This window comes from Eulemur rufifrons, chromosome 2 (assembly GCF_041146395.1).
Source record: "Eulemur rufifrons isolate Redbay chromosome 2, OSU_ERuf_1, whole genome shotgun sequence".
Classification (NCBI taxonomy): Eukaryota; Metazoa; Chordata; class Mammalia; order Primates; family Lemuridae; genus Eulemur; species Eulemur rufifrons.
In genome coordinates, this window is record NC_090984.1 from 49,583,436 (window position 1) to 49,604,397 (window position 20,962).

The 20,962-nt window shown below is 48.0% G+C and overlaps 1 protein-coding gene across 1 annotated transcript in view; it reads right to left on the bottom strand.

Moving 5' to 3' along the window:
• The window catches only part of MAPKBP1 (mitogen-activated protein kinase binding protein 1), a 50,947-nt gene that overhangs the window by 8,741 nt on the left and 21,244 nt on the right, over positions 1-20,962 (bottom strand). The window contains exons 3-19 of the mRNA XM_069484480.1: positions 17,596-17,687; positions 8,060-8,122; positions 7,768-7,825; positions 6,828-6,998; positions 6,304-6,441; positions 5,861-6,043; positions 5,604-5,621; positions 5,093-5,253; positions 4,117-4,306; positions 3,402-3,548; positions 3,007-3,182; positions 1,789-1,880; positions 1,390-1,515; positions 952-1,022; positions 672-793; positions 342-417; positions 122-233 (exon numbers count right to left, since the gene is read on the bottom strand). Coding sequence (XP_069340581.1) covers positions 122-233; positions 342-417; positions 672-793; positions 952-1,022; positions 1,390-1,515; positions 1,789-1,880; positions 3,007-3,182; positions 3,402-3,548; positions 4,117-4,306; positions 5,093-5,253; positions 5,604-5,621; positions 5,861-6,043; positions 6,304-6,441; positions 6,828-6,998; positions 7,768-7,825; positions 8,060-8,122; positions 17,596-17,687 — 1,996 coding nt within the window. The remainder of the gene's footprint in view (positions 1-121; positions 234-341; positions 418-671; positions 794-951; positions 1,023-1,389; positions 1,516-1,788; positions 1,881-3,006; positions 3,183-3,401; positions 3,549-4,116; positions 4,307-5,092; positions 5,254-5,603; positions 5,622-5,860; positions 6,044-6,303; positions 6,442-6,827; positions 6,999-7,767; positions 7,826-8,059; positions 8,123-17,595; positions 17,688-20,962) is intronic.

Below are 20,962 nucleotides of genomic sequence, written 5' to 3' on the forward strand. Positions count from 1 at the left end.
CCTGTCTGTCCCAGCAATGGGGATGGAGGTTGGCTGGAGGGTAGGGTAGGTAGCTCTGCTGGGTCCCACGAAACTATGGGAAGAAAGAGTAAAGTTCCAGGAATATTAGGGCTATACTCACCTGAGTGGCCAAACATGGTGGCCACACACTCCCCTGAGGAGAAGTCAAAAATAGAGAGATTCTTGTCAGAACAGCTGGTGGCAATGTAGATCCCTGAGGGGTCTGTCTGCACCTGAGGAGTGGGATACACAGCTAGAGGAATACAAGAAGCGCCAGCCCCTCCCCACCTAATACCACTCTTCCAGCCCCTTGCCCAGTGCCCACCCTACTGGGCCCTTACCTTAATGAGCGTGCCATCCTCACCCTGTGACCCTTTAAACAGTTTCTTCTGCTTCCCACTGCTGATGTTAAATATCCTATAAGGAAACACACTCTCATTCACACAAGGAGGAGGTGAGGATCAAGCCCACCTGGGTGGTAGAAACGCCAGTATTCACTCCCAGCCCAAAGGGGCTACCACTTCTTGGGTGAGACACAGTACTCATTCTGTAGGCTCAAGGGGGTACAAAGTCCTGGACAAAAAGATAGATGTGGGAACTTTGCTGCATGGAGCTGAGCCCCCAGGGCGATGAGGGAATGTGGTCAGACAGTCTGAGAAGGGGATGCCCACCGAATATTTCGGTCCTGACAACCGATGGCCGTGTACTTCCAGCTGGGCTCCACATCCATGTCATAGAGGGTCGTCTTCCGTACCACGTGGTGTGTCCGCGTAAACTGTACTCCATCTCCAGACTGCAGGGGTGGAGCACACGGGCAGACCTTCACCCAAACCTCACCAAGCCCAGAGAACCCTACTTTCACCTCCTTTCCCCTCTTTTAACCTCAGGCAGGGGAATGGTAGAGACCCCACTGCACACCCTGCCCCTTTCAGGAAAGCCCAGTGCCCTCACCTTCTGTGCAGTGCGGAAGTAGATGCTCTTGTCTGCTCCACAGCTGATCATGCGGACTTGCCCATCGCTGGCTACAGAGAAGGGGGGCCTAGCTATTCCCACCATTCTCACCACATGGGGGCAGCCTTTCCTCCCTATGTTGCCCCTATTGAGCTCCTCTCCAAGGCTAGGACAACCAATTAAATCAGGATGCTTCCCTCCAAACCCAAGTTTTCCTTTCTCCTCATCCTCAGCCCAACCTGCTTGGCTCCCTTGGACTGAGAGTCTACATTCCACCTGTGTTCTCATCCAGGTCCAGACCTCTGGCTGCTGTCCAACACTCCCACTCCCCCACAACTAACAGATCTTTCTCATGGAGGTGGGAGGCAGGTGGCAGTGGGGGTGGGGGTGGTGGCAGGTGGCAGGTGGCAGGATGTGTCTCCATCGCCCTGCCCCCACCTGCAAACTTGACAGCAGTGATGGAGGATGAGTGCTCATCCAGAGTCTGCTGTAGGCTGTACTCCCGCCCAGCATCCAGCACATGGATCAGCCGGTCCCGGCTCGCTGACGCTAGCAGCTTCAGACCTAGGGTTGAAAGAACTCCGTCAGCCCATCAATGCCCTGAGCAGGCCCTTATCTGGACCTGGCAAAGAACCCCGAGGGAACTGAGCCCCATATCCCTAAGCCACGTGAACCATGGAGCAGGGATGGAGCTGCCCTCCTCTAAACCTGCAAAGACATCAAAAGAGCCAAAGGATAATCAGCCCCACATCCAAGAGCCTGGGCAGGTATAAGTGGCTCTGGCAGGACTGGAGAGCCCTGCCCCATGCTGGGCTAGACACTGGGCATTCTCCTTACCCGTGTCTGGCTTAGAGTACTCCAGGCACAGAATCTCCGAGTCATGGGCCTCCACCTTCAGCATCTCACTCAGGGACTGCAATTCGTGCACCCTGTAGAGATGAAGAGAGGTGGGAAGAAGTCACTGCCAGGCTGCAGGAGGGGGACTCACCCCCTTCATCTGCTACATCTTCTCCCCCAATCTTTTTTTTAATTTTTGAACTTTTAGGCTTAGATAAAAATTGCTAAAAGAATACAGAGTTCCCTTAGGCCGGGCGCGGTGGCTCACGCCTGTAATCCTAGCACTCTGGGAGGCCGAGGTGGGTGGATCGTTTGAGCTCAGGAGTTGGAGACCAGCCTGAGCAAGAGCAAGACCCCATCTCTACTAAAATTTGAAAGAAATTATATGGACAGATAAAAATATATATAGAAAAAATTAGCCGGGCATGGTGGCGCATGCCTGTAGTCCCAGCTACTCAGGAGGCTGAGACAGGAGGATCGCTTGAGCCCAGGAGTTTGAGGTTGCTGTGAGCTAGGCTGACGCCACGGCACTCACTCTAGCCTGGGCAACAAAGTGAGACTCTGTCTCAAAAAAAAAAAAAAAAAAAAAAAAAGAATACAGAGTTCCCATATTTCCCTTACCCAGCTTTCTCTAATGTTAACATCTTACATAACGATAGTACCTTTATTAAAACTAGGAAATTTACATTGGTACAACAATATTAAAGATTTGTTCAGATCTCACCAGTTTTTCCACTATGTCCTTTTTCTTGACCCAGGGTCCTATCCAGAGTCCAAATAACATTTAGTTGTTATTTCTCTTTAGATTCCTGTAGTCTGTAACGATTCAGTCTTTTCTTACCTTTCCTGACCTTGACACTTTTGAAAAGTATTGATCAGTTACTCTGTCGTATGTACCTCAATTTGAGTTTGGTGTTTTCTCATGACGAGATTGGGTTTATGCATTTTTGGCAAGAATACCACAGAAACAATGTTATGTCCTTCTCACTACATTGTATTATGGGCTTCATGATGTTGAAATGAAGCTGTTAACCTTGATCCCTTAGTTAAGATGATTTCTGTTGGGTTTCTTCATTATAAAGTTATTATCTTTCCAATGTAAATAAATATCTTATTCCCCACCCTTTTTGAGCCAAACCTTCCTAAAGCTGTCCTTGGGCTAAATACCCAGCCTGCACCATGGGAGGCAGTCGGTACCCACTGCAGCCCTGGCATTACCTAAGTGTGCCCATACGGTCCCCTGAAGCTAGATGCTGTCCATTGGGGCTGATACACACAGAGCGGATGCCCACACGGGGATCCACCAGGGACCCATCGGCTTTGTCTCCTCCGGGCAGCTCAGTGTCCAGCAGGGCCTGAGTGTTCCCATCCACATAGATGATCTTAATGAGGTCCTGGTGGAACAAGTCAGAAGAGGCAGATGAGGCAGGCCTGAGTCAGCAGAGCTGCAGGGGAGAGAAAGCTGGGCAAGATAAACCCTTGGTTCACAGAGCCCAGCCAAGTAAGGGCAGGAAGATCAAGGTCTGGGCACCTGGTTCCTGAGAACAAGGTGTGAAAGCTGTGGGGATGCGGGTACTAAGGGTGAAGTGGGGGCCCCGAAGCTTAGGGCTCACATTGCTGAGGATGTTTCGGTGCAGGGTGGAGCCATGTATTCCGGAGCTTTCTGTGTTCCACAGGCGGATGGTGTTGTCTGAGGAACAGGTAATGAAGGAACTGGGGGGCAGGCAGGCCTGGTTACTGTCCTTCACCTCAGGGTAGACCTGAAAGGGCAGAGGGGACAGAGTTAGACTTCCATTTAGGGAGCAGTCCTTTGCCTGCCCAAGGAGATGGAAGGGAATGAGATGAAAGAGAGTATACTAGCCAAGACTTAGCCCGGTGCCTGTCACATAGTAGGCAGGCAAGGACTGTTAGATACCCTTCATAATTGCTACAGGAAAGTACATTAACCAAGCACCTACTATGTACCAGGCACTCTTCTATGTCTCCCACTTACATTATTTTAGTTTATTCTTAGAACAATTAGATGAATTAGGTACATTATTTTATAGTTGAAGAAACAGAGGATTAGGCAAGTTCAGTAACTTATCTAAGATCACTGAGCCCAGGATGAGGCAAAACTCATCCTGGGCTGGACAGGGGCACATTGGAAGAAGCCTTAAATATTTAAGCACCAAAAATTCAAGCTCGATCCCCAGGATGCATCACAAGGGTATCACCAGAGAAGGAGGGAGGCAGCAGGAACATACTTGGGGATCCCTACTTTGTGTCCTCACAATGCTATCCCAGCAAACCTGGTCAGTATCCAGCCAACCAGCCCAGCCCTCATACCTCCACACTCCAGACGCAGGAGGAATGGTACAGAGCCGAGTACACCTTGCCCACTTTCTTGGGATCTCTCACGTCCCAAACATAAATGCTGTGGTCATTATACACACAAGACAGCCACTGATTAGTAGGATCGAAGGTCAAGGCAATGGTGTCTGGATACCTGGCATTGGCCACTCCAGAGAAGAGGCGACTGTAGGGGGAGAGGACAGGGCAAACTGGTGAGACTGAAGGGAATAAAAACAGAAGCCAACCCACAAAGAAAGGAGCAGAGCATGGGAGCCCTCTCCAGACCTGCAGGTTGGGAAGCAGTTGCTTCAGAAAGAAAAAAGCAGCCCCTAATGGCCATCAGCTGGGAGTGACCCAGCACTGGCTGCTGGGCCGTGGTGTTCTCTCGATGAACACAATTTCACAGAATACCAATGTCAGACGAGATGGGTCTGTGGCTGTGATGAGGCAAAACAAAAACAAGACCCCCTCTGTGCACAAATAAAAACAAGGTCACCACATAAGCCACAAAAACGACCAAACATCACCCTTTCCCATCGACAAGGTTGATGGCTGCTTCTTTACCAATTATAGCTTTAGCCTCACACTTTTCCTTCGCCTTGGAGATAAAAATTAAGTTGAATCAAGATGTTCAACTGTAGAACTGCCGCCACTTCCTGACAGCATCCAACCAAAGCAACACTGCAATCCCTTGAACCATTCCTAAAATCACCTAAGGCAGCCCAAATAATAAGCCCCTCCTAACCCCCACTTACATAGAGAACCCCCAGGACTCCCACAGTTCACCACAGTGTATAGTCCCCTTGGTTGCAACAAATACCAATAAACCCAAATTTGTTTGTCTCAGAGGTGTTTCTGGTAATCTCTGGGTCATCAATACACTCTTTACCTTGTTCCCTAAAGGCTAGGCACAGGGTATAGGCTCTGAATGGAGGAAGTGAGTACCACAGTGGGGGCCCACGTAGCTCACCTGGCCTCAGTGATGCTGGCAATGTCTGTCCCCAGGGCATGGGGTCGGGGCAGAGTGCTGAGGAAGTGCAGGTTAGAGGGGTTGAAAAGGCGCACGGTGCCATCAGCACAGCCACAGAAGATGTAGTCTTGGCTCACAGAGATGCAGTGGGCCACTGTGGTCTGTGGGCAGAGTGGCTCAGGTCAGCACGGGCCACCTGCTCACTTAGTCTTCTCTCCTCCTCCCCAACCTCTCACCAAGTCACCTGCCAAGAGGAGAGACCAGCCAAGGCGAGGGCAAGGGAAAAGCAGCCCAGCTGCTCTGTGCTGAGCCCCTCAGCTGTCATCTAGAGATGTCCCTCCCTCTAGCAGCAGGTGGCCAGAGGGCCTACAGCCCTGTGCAGTTGGTGGATGGGAATAAGGGACCTTTCCAAGGCACTGGAGGATTTGGTAAAGAGGATAAAGTAGGAAAAGCCCAGCAAAGAGAAAGAAATAGCATGAGAGAGATAAAGGAAGGTGTAGGCACCACTTACTGTGAAGCTGTCTGTGTTCTGAGCAGAAGAGGAAAGCAGGGGAGAGAGAGACAGAAAGAGAGAGAGCAGAGAGGAGGCAGTTATACAGACCACCAGGGGCTGGAACTGGGCCAAGCTCTGGCTCCCCCAAGTTTCTTTCTCCTGGGATCCCCTCTTGCATGCATGAAGGCCCGTCCCCTAGTCTGGAGTGCCAAGAACCCACTCTCTGCTGAGCTGAGACATGAGGAGTCCCCACCCCAAAGGACAGAGGTACTTACTCTCAGCTCCACCCACTTGTCCAAAAGCCTCCGGTCACTGAACTCGCATAGCAGCCCAGAGGACGTGATGCAGAAAGTGCTATCTGCCTTCTTTCCTCGGCCACAGGCCACATCAGTGAACAGGTTGTTCCGTAGTTCCCCCAGCAGCCCTGAGCGGCCCAGCAGGGGCACAGTGGCATTCACCTGTGGAGAGACACTACTGTTATCCATCTACCCACCCCAGAGCCTCCCTCCGGAAACTAGGTCCTAGGAGAAGAGGAAGGGAAGCCTCAAGCCCTCCTTGCTCTTTTGAGACTACTCCTCAGCCCAGATAGCATCTGGCTCACCCAAAACTTCCACATGACTGCTGAGAACACAGAGAGAGGCCCAAGTGGAGCAGAGTCTCCTGGGGTGTGCTGAGCAGCCCCTGACCCTGGTGGCTACTTCCAGCCTCAGCACCTCACCTTTGACGTCTTGCTGTCATCAAGATACCAGAATTTGATGTGCCGGTTGCCTGCAGTGACAAAGTAGCTGCAATCTTCAGAGAAGGACACTGCTGTTACTCGACTGGATACTTTGTTGGAGGCCACTACAATGTTTTTCTGGGGAGAAAGCCCAAGGGAGAATCAAGGCTCTGCCTCTTGGGGATAAGAGGCTCAGAAAATGGAAGAGGGTTAGAAAGAATTTGTACTTGAAAAAAATGTTCCTTTCCAGGATTTACTGGTCAGAAAAAGAAGGGTGAGGAGAGAATCCCTTTCTCAAGGAGTTGAAAAGATTCATTTCCTCTAGAGGTACTTGAAGGCATAAAGCTAGCCCCTTCTGCCAACATGCTTGGCTACACAGTTGCACTTTTCTTTCAAATAATTTCTAGAATGAGACAGAGATCAGTAGGATGGAGTGAAGCAGCTCAGGTGGGCAGCTTCCTGACTCCGCAGCTGATAACTGTACCCCCATGGGGCTGCCAGGCCATCCCACCCAGCCCACTCACCTTCCAGGCCCAAACATTGACAATCATGTCATGCTGGTAGCCCACGGAGACGATGTACTTGGCGCTAGGGGAGAAGGCCACACAAGCCACCCCATATTTATGCTCTTGCAGCTCTGCCACCTGACTATGCTCAGCCACGTCCCAAACCCGCACGGCAGGCATGTGCCCACTCTGCAAGGAAGCGAAAACTGGAAGTGAGGACCACAGGCTGACAGCATCCCTCGCCTTTCAGGGTGGGGGCCCGCCTCCTCAGCTACCAGATACCATCTCTCTAATGACCTCTGGCCAACAGTCAAGAGCAGGGTACTATACAGGGCAAGGTATAGAGGGAACATGATAAACAGCTGAGGACAACATTGACTACCAGAGAGAAAGTGGCCCCAGATATTATTCGGTATATTTGTGTAGGGGTCTGTACCTCTGTGTTTGTTCAAAGCTCCTGAGTGATTCTGACAGGCAGCCAGGGTTGAGAACCACTGCCCTGTCCATCTCTGCCCCCACTGCCTCCCTGCAACAGAACACCCAAGGGCGGAGGCGCTCCTTGTGTGCCCAGCAGGGGGCCTCCAGGGATAAGGAATATTTAAGGCAGTGGTGTTTTGTTTTTGTTTTTTTTTTTCAAAGCGTGCTTCCCTAACTAGCAGCATCAGCATTACCTGGGAACTTGTCAGAAATCCAAATTTGGGGGCCCCATTCCAAACCTATAGAATCAGAAACTCTGGGGACAGGCCCAGCAATGTTTACTTTAACAAACCCTTCAGGTGATTCTGATGCATGCTGAAGCTTAAGAATCACTGTTTTAAGGTATAACAAAACCCAGGAATTGGCATTTGTTTAGAAAGCCACAATGACAGCAGCCCTAATGATGCCTATGACTGTAGCTCTCTGCTGAGGCCAAGCCACCCACCCTCTTCCCAGTATTGCCACCGTCCTCCTCACTCACCTCTCCAGTGACCAAGTACTTGCCATCAGGGGAGAAGGCAAGGGCAGTGATGGTTTTCCTACAAGAGATGGGGCAGGTTCAGAGGGGCACTGGCAGCCTGGCTTAAGCCCAGCCCCTTCACGATCTCTCAAAAGGTGAGAGCAGCAGACACCAACGGCACATGTAGCACTTCTCTATCTGGCTCTGGGGCCCAGCCAGGTCCCAGCCCCCAAAGCCACAGAGACCCCAGACAGTGCCCTGCTCGCAGCCTCCAGGAAGAAGAGGTGCTCCTTGAGGGCCCAGGCCCATTTACCTGGAACTGTTGAGGATATGGTGCTGTTTGTGTTTCCGGGGGTTGAACAACACGACCACACACCTGAGGATATGAGTGAGATGACAAGCTTAGCACCAAACCATAGCTCTCCCAGGAGCCCCCAGGCCACCTGACACTTCTGGTCACCCAGCAAGGGAGCTGGGTTACGCAAACTCAGGCAGGCTGCACTGCTTTCTCCCAGCAACTTGTTCTTGCTTCTTTCCCCACCCGAGAGGGCCTATCTCTGTAGCCCCATGAGGGTGAAAGGGCTCCCTAGAAGCTGATCCCTACCAGGTCCATACCCACCAGCCCTATCTCTGGTCATACCCACAAAGGGCAGTAGGAACACAGGCCTTGCACGTACCCCAGGTATGGGTGCAGGAGGGAAGAACAAATGTGATTTGGGCAAAGCAGGCCTCGGGTGTACAGCCCGTTCAACGGCTTGGGCCCACACATGTGTGAAGCATTTGTGCTCTAAGGAGAGGTGGGCCTCTCACATGTATGCCCATGTGTGTACTTGGCAGGAGCTGGCACCCTTCACCCTCCACATGTTGGATGAGGAACAGGGTGAGACGAGGCCATGAAGGGGTGCAGAATTACAGAGAGGCTCAGTAAGATGCGGTGGGGGTACAAAGCCAGCCTGAGAGGGCCTGGGAAAGTGGCACAGTGCCACAGAGCTTCTGGGCCCTGCCCTGAGAGTCCCTGGGCCCAAGGAACCTAAGAAGAGCCCTCCTGACTGACAGAAGGAGACAAGTGGGCACTCTGCCTGCCTTGCACAGAAGACAAGGGCAACCTCTCCAGCCAAGCAACAAAGCTACTGGATGGGGTCAGGTCCTGACTGGCTTTGCAGAGGCACCTCCAGAAAAGGAAACTGAGTGGCAGGAATCCGGGCAAGAAGACAAAAACTGACAGCCAGGCAGTGTTCTCGTTAGCTTGGCTACCAGCAGGCCCTTGCCCCATTGCCCCTCTGCCTCGCCTCTTCACTAACACTGGAACTAGCTAACAAGAGCAAGCCTGGAGGCCGTGACACCAGGAAAAGGAGGGAGGAGAAAATGAGCAGACTGCAGCTTCCCCCAGACCCAACCTTCTTTAGTGGGAAGCCCCACTGCTGGCTGGAAACATGAAGGAAGGTGGGTGCAAGTTGCTAGTGAGTGTTCAGCATCTTGGGCTCAATAAGGCAATTCCCCAGGTAATCTTCCCTGGGAGCACCGGGACCTCAATGGGACCAAATATGACCAGAACTGCCAGGCTGACCAACAGCTGTGGAATTCCTGAGTCCCACCATCTTCTCCTCTAAACCCCCCAACCCCTCCTCACCATTTTCCGTCTCCTCTCCCCATTTCCTTCTGCTTACTCCTTTCTCCTTTCTCTTTTTACACCAACTTCCAGTCTCCTGCTTTCCCTTCTAGAATGCCATGGTCAGGAGGGTTTTAAAAAATATGACAAAACAAGATGGCTTTGGAAACTCTACGTCCCATCACTCCTGAAGAGGCGCATGAAAATTACAGCAGTTATTAGAATTAGACTAGGTCTGTAGACTTAGACATTTAGATTTTAATACTTTATGCAATGTTTGAAACAGAATGCCCCCCAGGCCCACCACCATCATGAATTCAGAGCCTAGCAAGTTTTCAGTGGCTAACCGATGTTTTCTGACCCTTCTTGCAATCTGTGCTGCCCTGCTGAGGCCCTCTACAGGCCCATCTCTCTAGCAAAGGCTTCTAGTCTGACTGGGTACAGGTTACCTAGCTTTCTGATTAGTTACAGATGAACCATGGCAAAGGACTTCAGCTGAAAGTTGATCTGATTGAACTGACCCAATGTATAATCCAGCCAACCACATTCCAAATTCAGAAAAAGTGGGCTCTGTTTGTAAGCTTGTGAGTTTTCCCTTAAATTCATCATCCCAAAGCAGCACTGTGGCCTTTAAAGGGCAGTGCATCGGACTCTTAAAACACTTGCCAAGTCACTGCATACACATTGAGTCTTCTCGGGGACACAACAGCCTCTGTTTCCTCCTCCTCCTCAACTCAACTCCGTGGTGGAAGGAGGACAGTGAACAGTGTGCGTGTGTGCGTGTGTGCGTGTGTGTGTGTGTGTGTAGAACACAATGTAGACAGAAAGATGACTGTCTAGAGGCAGAAGAGGCAACCTCCCCTTCTCTAACGTTCCCCTGCCCCCAGAGAGCCTAAGGAAGTCTCAGGTATGGAAGGAAGAGCAAAGCAAGGGAGGCAATCACACAGAGGTAGGTCCTAAGCTGAAAACTTTACTGCTAATTATTTAAATTTGGAAACTATCCAACACAGAGAAAGACAGAGGCCAATTCATGGGCACAGCTCCATGTATTCGGACAATAATGTAGACGTTGAAGTGAGAGCAGACTGTCCAAGGAGGACCTGTTCTTAAAAACACTAAGGAGCCTCCTCAGTCTTCTCAGCAAACTTTGAGCAGCTCCTCAGTCAGTTCGGGAGGGGAGGGTGGGGCAGAGTTTGCATCAATCTTTGGCCCTCCACCTCCACGTTTCCTGACCCTGCCCGGGAGGGTGAGCCCTTGCAGCAGTGCTGGCTGAAATCTTCCACATGACAAGGGCTGGGCTGGCCCAACCAGCTGAGTCCCGTAACTCAGAACCCGAGGGTGCAGAGAGATTGCTCACTCTTGCAGGGAGCAGATTAAGGCCTCAGTCCCTCTGGGCCTCAGCTTGGAGGAGTCACGTTGTGGAGCACTAGTGCCAGGTGCTGGGCCCACGGCCCAGAAAGGGGCAAGCCCTTACCATCCCCCATCTGTGCACAGGTCCAGGCCTGCTGCCATCACAAAGAGCCCAGCAATCTCACAGAATCCACCTCCTACCACTCTCCACCCTCCAAAGACAGAGCCAAATGAACCCTGGGATGAGCTATGAATGGTGCAGCACAAATAGGGAATAGGATGCAAAAGGTTTGACCAGAGACCCTGTGACTTTGAATTTCTTCTTTCGGACCAGGTAAAATCAGAGGGTGACTCACAGAGGCATACTGAAGGTCCTTCCAGCCTTGCTCAAATGTCACCCTCTAGCCCTATTTATCATTATAACCCCACACCCACCACAGTGCCTATCACCCTTCACTGCTATTGCTTATACTTTTTCCAAAGCGCACATCAACTTGCAGTATTCCATATAATTTACTTTTGAAGGAGGCAGTCTATCTTCACACATGAGATTGCTACCTCTGTGAAGGTGGTGTTTTTGTCTGTTTTATTTACAGTTAAATTCCCAGGGCCTAGAAGTTACGCACTCAATAAATATTTGTAAATGAGTGAATAAACCTTTAAGTCACTAGCTGTAAGATTTCAAAGCCCTCACTGCCAAGGAGTCCCCTGAGTAGCAGACCTATGAACTAGGGCCGCGGGGGCAGGGCCATAATCTCCCATTTCCTAGGCATTTAGGACTCGCTAATGCTCAGGTACAGTATAGTGGTGGAAAGAGCAACAATGCTGGGGTCAGACAGACCTCTCTGCTAACATACTGTGTGACCTTGAGCACGTTCCTTCACTTCTCTGAACCTCAGTTTCCTCATCTGTAAAACAGAAATAATATCTACCTCACAGAATTGTGAGAATTGAAGAAGATAATGTACAAAGTAACCAGCTGGAGGGTACCTGGTGCACCAATAACAAGGAAAGGGCTATCCAGGGGGTCAGCAGGTGCAACAGGAACCCCAACTACAGTACCCTATACAGGGCTTGCTGGATACTAGTGACTCATTAGGGTCTTCAACCAGTTGTGGATCCCTCCAGATTCACATCCAAAGGGGAAGTCTTATAGCTTTAATTATTCCATGAGATATTGAGTCTAGGATGTTTCCTAGAGCATCTCTGGTTGTGGTCTTCTTTAGATGTCTGGAATCCAATCCTTCCAAATGAATAACCCTCTTAGGCCAGGCCATGAAACCCACTGCCATCTCTGTTTCTGTGACCCCCCCCCCCGCCCCACCCAAAGGCATGGGAAAAGACTAGGTACTAACAACACAGTGAATTACATGGCCTCTGGTGTAGAGCTATCAGCATGCTTCTCTCTGACCTAAGGACTCCAAACATGTTCCTTTCCTGAACAAGAGGCAAATACCTGTGAGCTGCAAGATTTACAAACCAGGTCAACACGCAGTGTCCACACCCACTTCTTATTCATTCTGGTCTAGCCACCATGGCTGCTGGTTAGCTCCTCAAACAAGTGAATTGACTCCACCTTTCCTTAGGACCTTTGTATTAATACTTGATGTTTCCTCCATCTGAAACTCTTTGATGACAAATCTTCACTTGTTGATTCCTCCTTGTCATTCAGATATCAGCTCAACTGTTACCTCTCACTAAACCTTGACCAGCAAATCTTAAAGTAGCCCTACCTCCAGCTCCCAGTTATTCACTTACCCTCTGTATATCACCCTGCTTTATTTTCCAGAACACTTATCACTCTCAGACATTATCTTGCTCACTTATTTGTTTGCATGTTAACTGTCTGCTTGCCCTTCTTGAACCTAAATCCCCAAAAGCAGGGACCCTGTCTGTCTCACTCACTGCTGTATCCCTGGTTGTCTGGCCTGGAGCAGGTTTTCAATAAATATCTGCTGAACAAATGAATGAATGCATAGATGGACAAACTGTTTGGGGAGGAACTAAGGGGCCCTGGTTTCAGGTGTGAGATATATGCAGGGAAACCAGCAGAAAAGGCACTGAGGGGACTGATGCTTATGTGTGTTTCTGTGCATGATTCCATCAGGGCACCAAATCCAAGCCTTCTTTCACCTCAGGTCCACCTGGTCTCTCCACTGTCCCCACAAACACCCACGCAGGGCTCACTCCAGAGAGTGAGAAGGTAGCGCTGTGTTCCTTCAGCTCAGATATCACCAGAACACAGTTCAAGAGGAGACTCTGTGACTTCGCATTCTACCTAATGCTTCGAAGGCGAGGCTCTTGGTGTACATTCCAACATGGGCTGAGCAGATGGAAAAGAGTTTCCCTCTTCTCCTTTCCACTTGAAGTAACCAGGAGGCCTCTTGTAGCTGCTAGAAGGCCCAGAAACCTTGCTAGGGCACTTCCCACTCCCGTGAGCAAGGAGCAGCTCTGCCCAGAGCACTCACCCAGGTGCTCTGGCAGTGGGGGCCAAGAGAAGCCCGTTCTGAGGACTGACTGGCTCCACACTGGCAACAGGGGTTGTGCTGAGATCTAAAGCTCCTGAACCCTCCACCAAGCCAGGCAGGGAAAGGGTCTAACTCAATTAAGGATGTTCAACTAAACTGAGTCCCTTAAAGAGGCTGTCTGGGCATCAGTCTGGCTCCTAGGGTAGGGGGGCTTAAAGTGTGACAGGTGAGGGGTGGGCTTCCTATAGGGAAACAACAGCAAAGGGAGAACTCCCTCTGGACAAGAAGAGATGCAGGGGTCACCAAAACTGAGGCTCCACACTCCACTCTTAGCCTGGAGTTCCAACCCACCTCTGCCTGACAAACACTGCCCTCCCCTCCCTCCCTGTGCTGTTTCGTTTCCTTTCAGAAAACTTTGTTTTGGTTTGATATTTGCTTCTAGGCCTCTGGGAGAATTCTCTGAGTTTTGTTTCTCTTCTTGTTTCTAGGATACCTGAGCTGGCTCCTACAGGAACAAGCACAGTAGGAACAAGAGAGTGGGGGGTTGGGGTGATGTTAGGCTTGCCAGATAGAAAGAGAAGGAAGATAAGGAGGGAGGAAAAGAGCCTGCTTGGGCTCACAGAGACTTTGGTGGCCTCCAGATACCCCAGGAGCACATCAGGGAGCTCTAGCACAGAACAAAACTAAAACACCCAGGAAAAAAAGCCATTTGCAAAGAGAGAACTTGAAGTTCTAAAAAACCAAAAGATCAGGTAACAGATGAGGGCACTGGCTAGGGCTGGCCGAAACTAAGCAAAACACACTTCGGAAAAAGCCTCCATACACCACCTACCATAATGACCCCCAGGCACAGGCACCAGGTTGGGTCCTGCACAGAAACATAAGCACACACCCTTAAAGGCGCCAGGCCTAGGGGCTGGGGGTGTGCAGGGAAGTGGGGAGCAGAACTCCACACTACCCAGGGCAGGGACACAGGGCTCAGCATGCACCAACCAGTACCCCAGGCCTTTCCTGCCCATCCTACACCCAGCCCCACCTCCAACAAGAAGGGACCTGGCTTTCCCAGGCAAAGGCAGGAATGAGTGGAATTCCCCTGAGGCAAGCTGCACAAGGCTATGCAGCAAAAGAAATCCTCCATCAACTTGTTTCTGGAAGGGGAGACAGAGGCCAGCCCAGCCTCTGCCAGGCAGAGCCAGTATAGCTCTCACAGTACCCCCACCACAGACGTTAAATACCAGAGGGCCACTCAGGAGAGACGACTCCCAACCCAGGGGCAGAAGTTTCCCCAGCATAGACTGAACTGCCCATACATTAGACTTTTCTCATTCAAATGGCAAGTAGGTAGCTTAAAAGAAAAGCAGCTTTTAAAAATGAGCAGAGGCTGGGCTCAGCTGTAATCCTAGCACTCTGGGAGGCTGAGGCGGGAGGATCGCTCAAGCTTCGGAGTTTGAGACCAGCCTGAGCAAGAGCGAGACCCCATCTCTACTAAAAAATAGAAAGAAATTAACCAGACAACTAAAAATATACAGAAAAAAATTAGCCAGGCATGGTGGCACATGCCTGTAGTCCCAGCTACTCGGGAGGCTGAGGCAGGAGGATCACTTGAGCCCAGGAGTTTGAGGTTGCTGTGAGCTAGGCTGATGCCACAGCACTCTAGCACAGGCAACAGAGTGAGATTCTGTCTCAGAAAAAAAAAAAAAAATGAGGAGAAAGTCTGTTCTTCCCCTACCTCAGGCCATTTTCAGAGCCAGAGCTTTATAGTTAGACTACTTGGGTTAGAACCCCAACATAGACACTAGCTATATTATTGCTTAACCTCTGAGAATGTTTCCTCCTCCAAAATATGGGGAGAGGGGTGATAATATCAATAGTACCAACCTCACAGAGTTGCTCTGAGTATTAAATAATTTGTGTAAAGTGCTTTAAAAGTGCCTGGCACAGAACAAGTATACTAACATGCTGAATAATGATGATGTTTTGGTCAAAAACGGTGGTCCCATAATGGAACTAAAAAATTCCTATTGTCTAGTGATGTCTTGATGATCCTGACCCCGTGCAGGCCCAGGCTAATGTATGTGTTTGTGTCTTAATTTTGAACAAAAAAGGTTAAAAAGTAAAAAAAAAAAAAAATTTTAAACAGAAATAAGGTTGTAGAATAAAGATATAAAGAAAATATTTTTATGCAATTGTACAATGTGTGCTTTAAGTGTTATTACAAAGGAGTCAAAAAGTTTTTTTTAAAGTTTATAAAGTTATAGTAAGCTAAGGTTAATTTATTATTGAACAAAAAAATTTTATTATAAATTTAGTGCAGCCTAAGTGTATAGCGTTACAAAGTCTACAGTAGTGTACAGTAATGTCCTAGGCCTTCACATTCATTCACCACCCACTCACTGACTTACCCAGAGCAACTTCCAGTCCTGCAAGTTCCATCCACAGTAAGTAGCCTATACAGGTGTATCATTTTTAAAATTTTATACCATATTTTTACTGTTCCTTTTCTATGTTTAGGTATGTTTGTTTAGATATACAAATGCTTACCATTATGTTACAACTGCTTACAGTATTCAGTACAGTAACATGCTGTATAGGTTAGCAGCCTAGAAGCAATAGGCCATTCCATGTAGCCCAGGTGTGTAGTAGGCTACACCATCTAGGTTTGTGTAAGTACATTCTGTGATGTTCGCATGACAATGAAATCACCTAAAGAAGCATTTCTTGGAATATATTTCTGTCATTAAGTGAGGCATGACTGTACTTGGTAAAGGTAGCTTTTTTGATGGGATGATGAAACCAAGCAAATCATGTATCTAGTATAAAAACTGTGTATATGGGTGTGTGTGCATATATATATATATATATATATATATATGGCTGTGTGTGTATACATATATAAACATATTGTAACAGAGGGAACAGCCTGAAAAAGGATAAAATACTTTGAGTTATCTCTTTAAAACAACCTCCCCTCAACTCTTTTTGGAAATTAAAACCTGTATCCCTGCTCCAGGCCAGTAATCAGAAGGGCAGGGGAGTGTTCTTTGTTTTTTTGTACTATTACTTAAGGAATTATCCAGCAGAGGTCATGAGATTGTCTTTCCCAGAGATGGGCTTGATCAGGACCATCAACTATAGTTAAATAGCAGTAGCCCCAAGCTGAAAACTCTCTTTAAAAGCTCTGTATTTCTGCCTATAGATAGGACAATGGTATTTTAAGATGAGAGTCTCCCATCTTCCTCATTTACCAGCAAATTAACAAACTTCTCTTCCCTTTTCCTCGAACCACTTGTCTTTATTCTTCTGATACAGGCTTGGAGACAAACGCCAAGCTTTCAGTAACAATATTCCACAGAAAGGTAACTGGTATAAAAACTATGAAAGTTGCTATGTAAATTACATTGGGGAATTAGGCATTACCAAGTTGATGGTGGGGTAAGAAAGGTACAGCAGTGGCCCTTCTCATTTTCATGTTACTGTACCCATCAGAAAGGACCAGAGAGAACCAGAAGCAAGAGGGGCCCCAAGGCTTCTGCCTTCTGCAGAAGCCTAAAGAAACTATGGTTTGGGGTTCCTCCTTTGTAGGAGCAGAGGAGTAAAAAGGCAGCAAGGGAAGGAAGAACACAGTCTCCCATTTCTCTTCCATGGCATTGATCTCTCTCAGAGTGACTAGAGCAGATGAATATTCATAGCAACATTATTCCTAATAGTTAAAAAGTAGAAAAAACCCAAATATTCATCAAGTGAAGAATAGATAAAATGTGGTACATCCATAAAATAGAACATCATTCAGCCACAAAAAGAAATAAAGTACTGATACATGCTACAACATGAATTAACTGTGAAAACATGCTAAGTGAAAGAAGCCAGTCACAAAAGGCCAAATACAGTATTATAAGATTGCATTTATGTGAAATGTCCAGAATAGGTAAATTTATAGAGACAGAAAGTAGATTAGTGAGGGGAGGGAATGGAGAGTAACTGCTAATGGGTATAGGGTGATGACAATGTTCCACAGTTGATTGTGATGATGGTTGCACAACTCTGTGAATGTACTAAAAACCACTGAATTGGGTATTTTAAATGGGAGAATTACACAGTATGTGAAATACATCTCAATAAAGCTGTTTTTAAAAATGACTAGAGGGTAGTTATTGAAGATGGTACTGGGAACTGTATGTAAGATAAAGTGTGAATCTGCATGTGTGTGAGGCAGGGGTGGATGGCCAAAAGGCAGGATAGGATGGCAACAAGGACGACACCCAACAAAGGGCCCTTTCCTGGCCTTGTATCTACTTTACAAAAATGGTACCAAAACAAACCTGGATATATCTTCCAGAAGATACTAGAAAACCCCTGCCGACCCTAACTGGTCTAGCATGGTTATAAATTCCCATGCAACAAGATCTCTTCCAAAGCACTTACCCAGCTGGGTAGGCAACTAAACCTGATCGGGGGTCACAGGCAAGTCCTCTGCCTCCAGAAACTGTTATTCCCAGCACCTTCTCCAAGGTCACCTGTTAGAGAAAGACAGAGAAGTGACATGTTATAGACAGAGTAGGTTAGGAAGCAGGTGCTGAAGGTACCTGGGGCCATCCTGCAGCACTGACTACTTTCCAGATGCCCCTGTCTTCAGGAGAATGGCGCTTTGACTTTTCCAGGTTCTGTTCTGGTTACAGGCCTCTTGGTCACATGGAAAAAAGACAGGGTGTATCACCTACCTTTAGCAGGGCTCAGTCTGCTTGTACCATGGGAAAGAAAAGCAACTGGTTAAATCACAGCTAATGGCCACAGGGGAACAACCATTCCCCCAATCTAGGAAGGCACCATTTACAAGTTAGGGCCTCGGGTCCTCAGACTGGGATCTTGGGTCTCTGAGACTCGGGGGAGATCACTGATCTTCATGCTTTGGCAGGCCTTAAGGAAAGGCCACTCTGACCTACCAAGAGCTAAAAGACTGTTAGGTATCAATTAGGTGACTCATAATATCCCTGACCTTTGCATTCTATCACATTCTTCCCTTCCATCCAAGGGCTCCACCTCCCAAATGTCTGCCAGTTCATACAGACTGCAAGCTGAGGAGGCAGCAACATGGCTTAATGCTGTGTTTTGCAAAGCACAGATGCTCAGAGTACTCTAATTATTATTATTAAGCCACAACTCCCACAGAGATGAAAGGGAAACATAAAAAGTGCTCAGAGATTCCGAGAACACATGGCCACAGGAGACACTCATCACTCTCATCATCAGTATTGTTACCCCACACTGTGTGCAGCCCCCAGGACCCATATCGAACTAACCCAAAATTAGTTGACTAGTCTTTCTGCTAGATGATGCCATGTGAGATTGAGACTTCCCTATAACCTCTTGCCTGTCATTCCACCTCACCCTCTGCTACAGAACATCTTGCCTGTTGCTCCAGGCCCAGTCACCTCTGTCTGAACTCTCTGCACTGGCCCTGCTCAGGGATGTCCTTGGTCTCCCTCAGAAAGCAGGGCTTCTGAATGCAGAATGGCCATGCAAACAGGCTAGACAATACTCTGCTATGAACACTCTGACCCTGAGGAGAGTCTCAGAGGCCCTAGGAGGACAATGTCAACCAGAAACACTTTAGGGGTGGACATACTTGTGGCAGGGTGGTCTACGTCTACTCCCAGTCCAGGCCAGTTTCTTGAGAGGGGAAGCGCAGAATCAATTAGGATAGTTTTAGGATTTCCCCTTCTCTCTTACTGTACATTACTGTCCCAGCCAGAGAACTGAAAGTGCTCCTAGAAGGCCTGTTTAAATTCTTATCTCTGGGGACCATTTTAGTTTGAATTAGGTTGAAAGGATATTCCCTGTGGTAGCCAAAGACCAAAATAAGTCTCAAGGGACATTATAGTTAAAACCTACTCCCCAGAAAGGTCTCCAACAGTCTCTGTGCTTTCTGAGGATGCAGACAAGGAATTCCAATGCGTTCCTATACACTCGTGGTTTAGACACAGGACACCAACCCACAGCCACTTGGCAAGCACCAAACTTGCCAATTGCCCTGGGGCCTGAGGCACTAAACCTCAGAAAGGATTAAACTTACTTTAGCCTACCCTATATATTCTTGTTATATTCTTTTTTTTTTTTTTTAAGAGAGAGGGTCTCACTCTGATAGTTTACCCTAACTTATGCCTTGCATGCTTTTTCTCATCTTAGTGACACCCTGGCACCCAGTCACCTATCACTGACTAGAAAGCACAAAATCATGTTGGGAAAGTCAGGGGGATACTAACTTCAAGTCACCATACTCTCATCCTCGTGCTGTGCCTTTAACTATCTCAAAGGAAGGGGTACTCAGGAAAATTCCTCCTGTACCTACTGCCTGCCCACTGCAGAGGAGAGAAAGAGGAGCTCTTGGCCAGCATTACCTACATAGATGGGAGAGGTCACAAAATCAAGTGCAGTGAAGTTAAAAGGCTGCTCAACTCCCATTCTCTCCAAGATAATCTGATTTGAGGCAAATCCTTTGGATTCAAATTTGCATTGATCCCTTCCTTTCCTTAATCTCCAGCATTGGTCCCCAAGAATTATACCAAGTCAGCTGGTTCTCAGCTGCCTTTCCTTTTTTTTTTTTTTTTTTCTCTCCATTTTTAGTAGAGATGGGGGTCTCGTTCTTGCTCAGGCTGGTCTCGACCTCCTGAGCTCAAACAATCCACCTGCCTCGGCCTCCCAGAGTGCTAGGGATTACAGGCGTGAGCCACCACACTCGGCCATGCCTTTCCTTTTAACAGGAATTTGGGTAGGTGTTTTGTGGGCAGATGACCCAGTTCCACAGAGAATTAATTCTGAAACATGCTTGGACTTTTCAACAGCAATCTAAAGCAGGAAGGAGACATGGGTTACTAAGACCCTAAAGACCAGAATTTATCTACCTTTTTTTTTACCATGACCCACAGTAAGAAACATTTTATATCATGACCCAGTATATACATATATGTATGTGGGTGTATGTGCATTAAACTGAAATGTGACATACCATATTTTCTATCATACTCTGTTAAACCCAAACTCTGTAAAATAATTTAAAGAGGTTTATTCTGAGCCAAATCTGTGTAAATGGCCTGGAGTACCTGGCCTCAAGAGGTCTTGAGAAAATGTGCCTTCAGTGGCTAGATTACAATTTGGCTTTATACATTCATGGAGACAAGAATTACACATAAGATTATAAATCAAAATGTGTAGGGAGTACATCAGTTTGGCCCGAAAATGTGGGACATCTAAAACCAGGGGGAGGGTAGGAGCTTATAGGTTATAGGTGGGTTTAAAGATTCTTTGACTCATAATTGGTTAAAGAAATGAAACTTTGTCTAAAGGGTTGGAATGTTTTAACTTAAAGATGTCTGCTAATCAGGGACAAGCCACTGGACATTTAGCAAAACTTAAGTGATCTGTTAAGTAAATTCATGGCCTGCAGGTCTGGTTTAAGCTTTGCCTTGCTTAGCCTTAGGCTTGTTAATGATTTAGTATCTTATTGTTACAAAGACTATCTCCCAAAGGGAAGGGGCAGAACTGGGTGTGTGTGAACTCCATTCTCATGGCCTGCAACTCAACTTTAAGGTTTTTCTGGGGTCCCCTTGGCCAAAAGGGGGTCGGTCCATTTAGTCAGCTGAGGGGCTTAAGAGTTTTAGTTCACAATTCCCTCTTTTTTTTTTTTTTTAAAGACAGGGTCTTGCTCTGGGGCCCGGGCTGGAGTGCAGTGGCATCAGGCATGATCATAGCTCACTGTAACCTCAAACTCCTGGGCTCAAGTGATCCTCCTGCC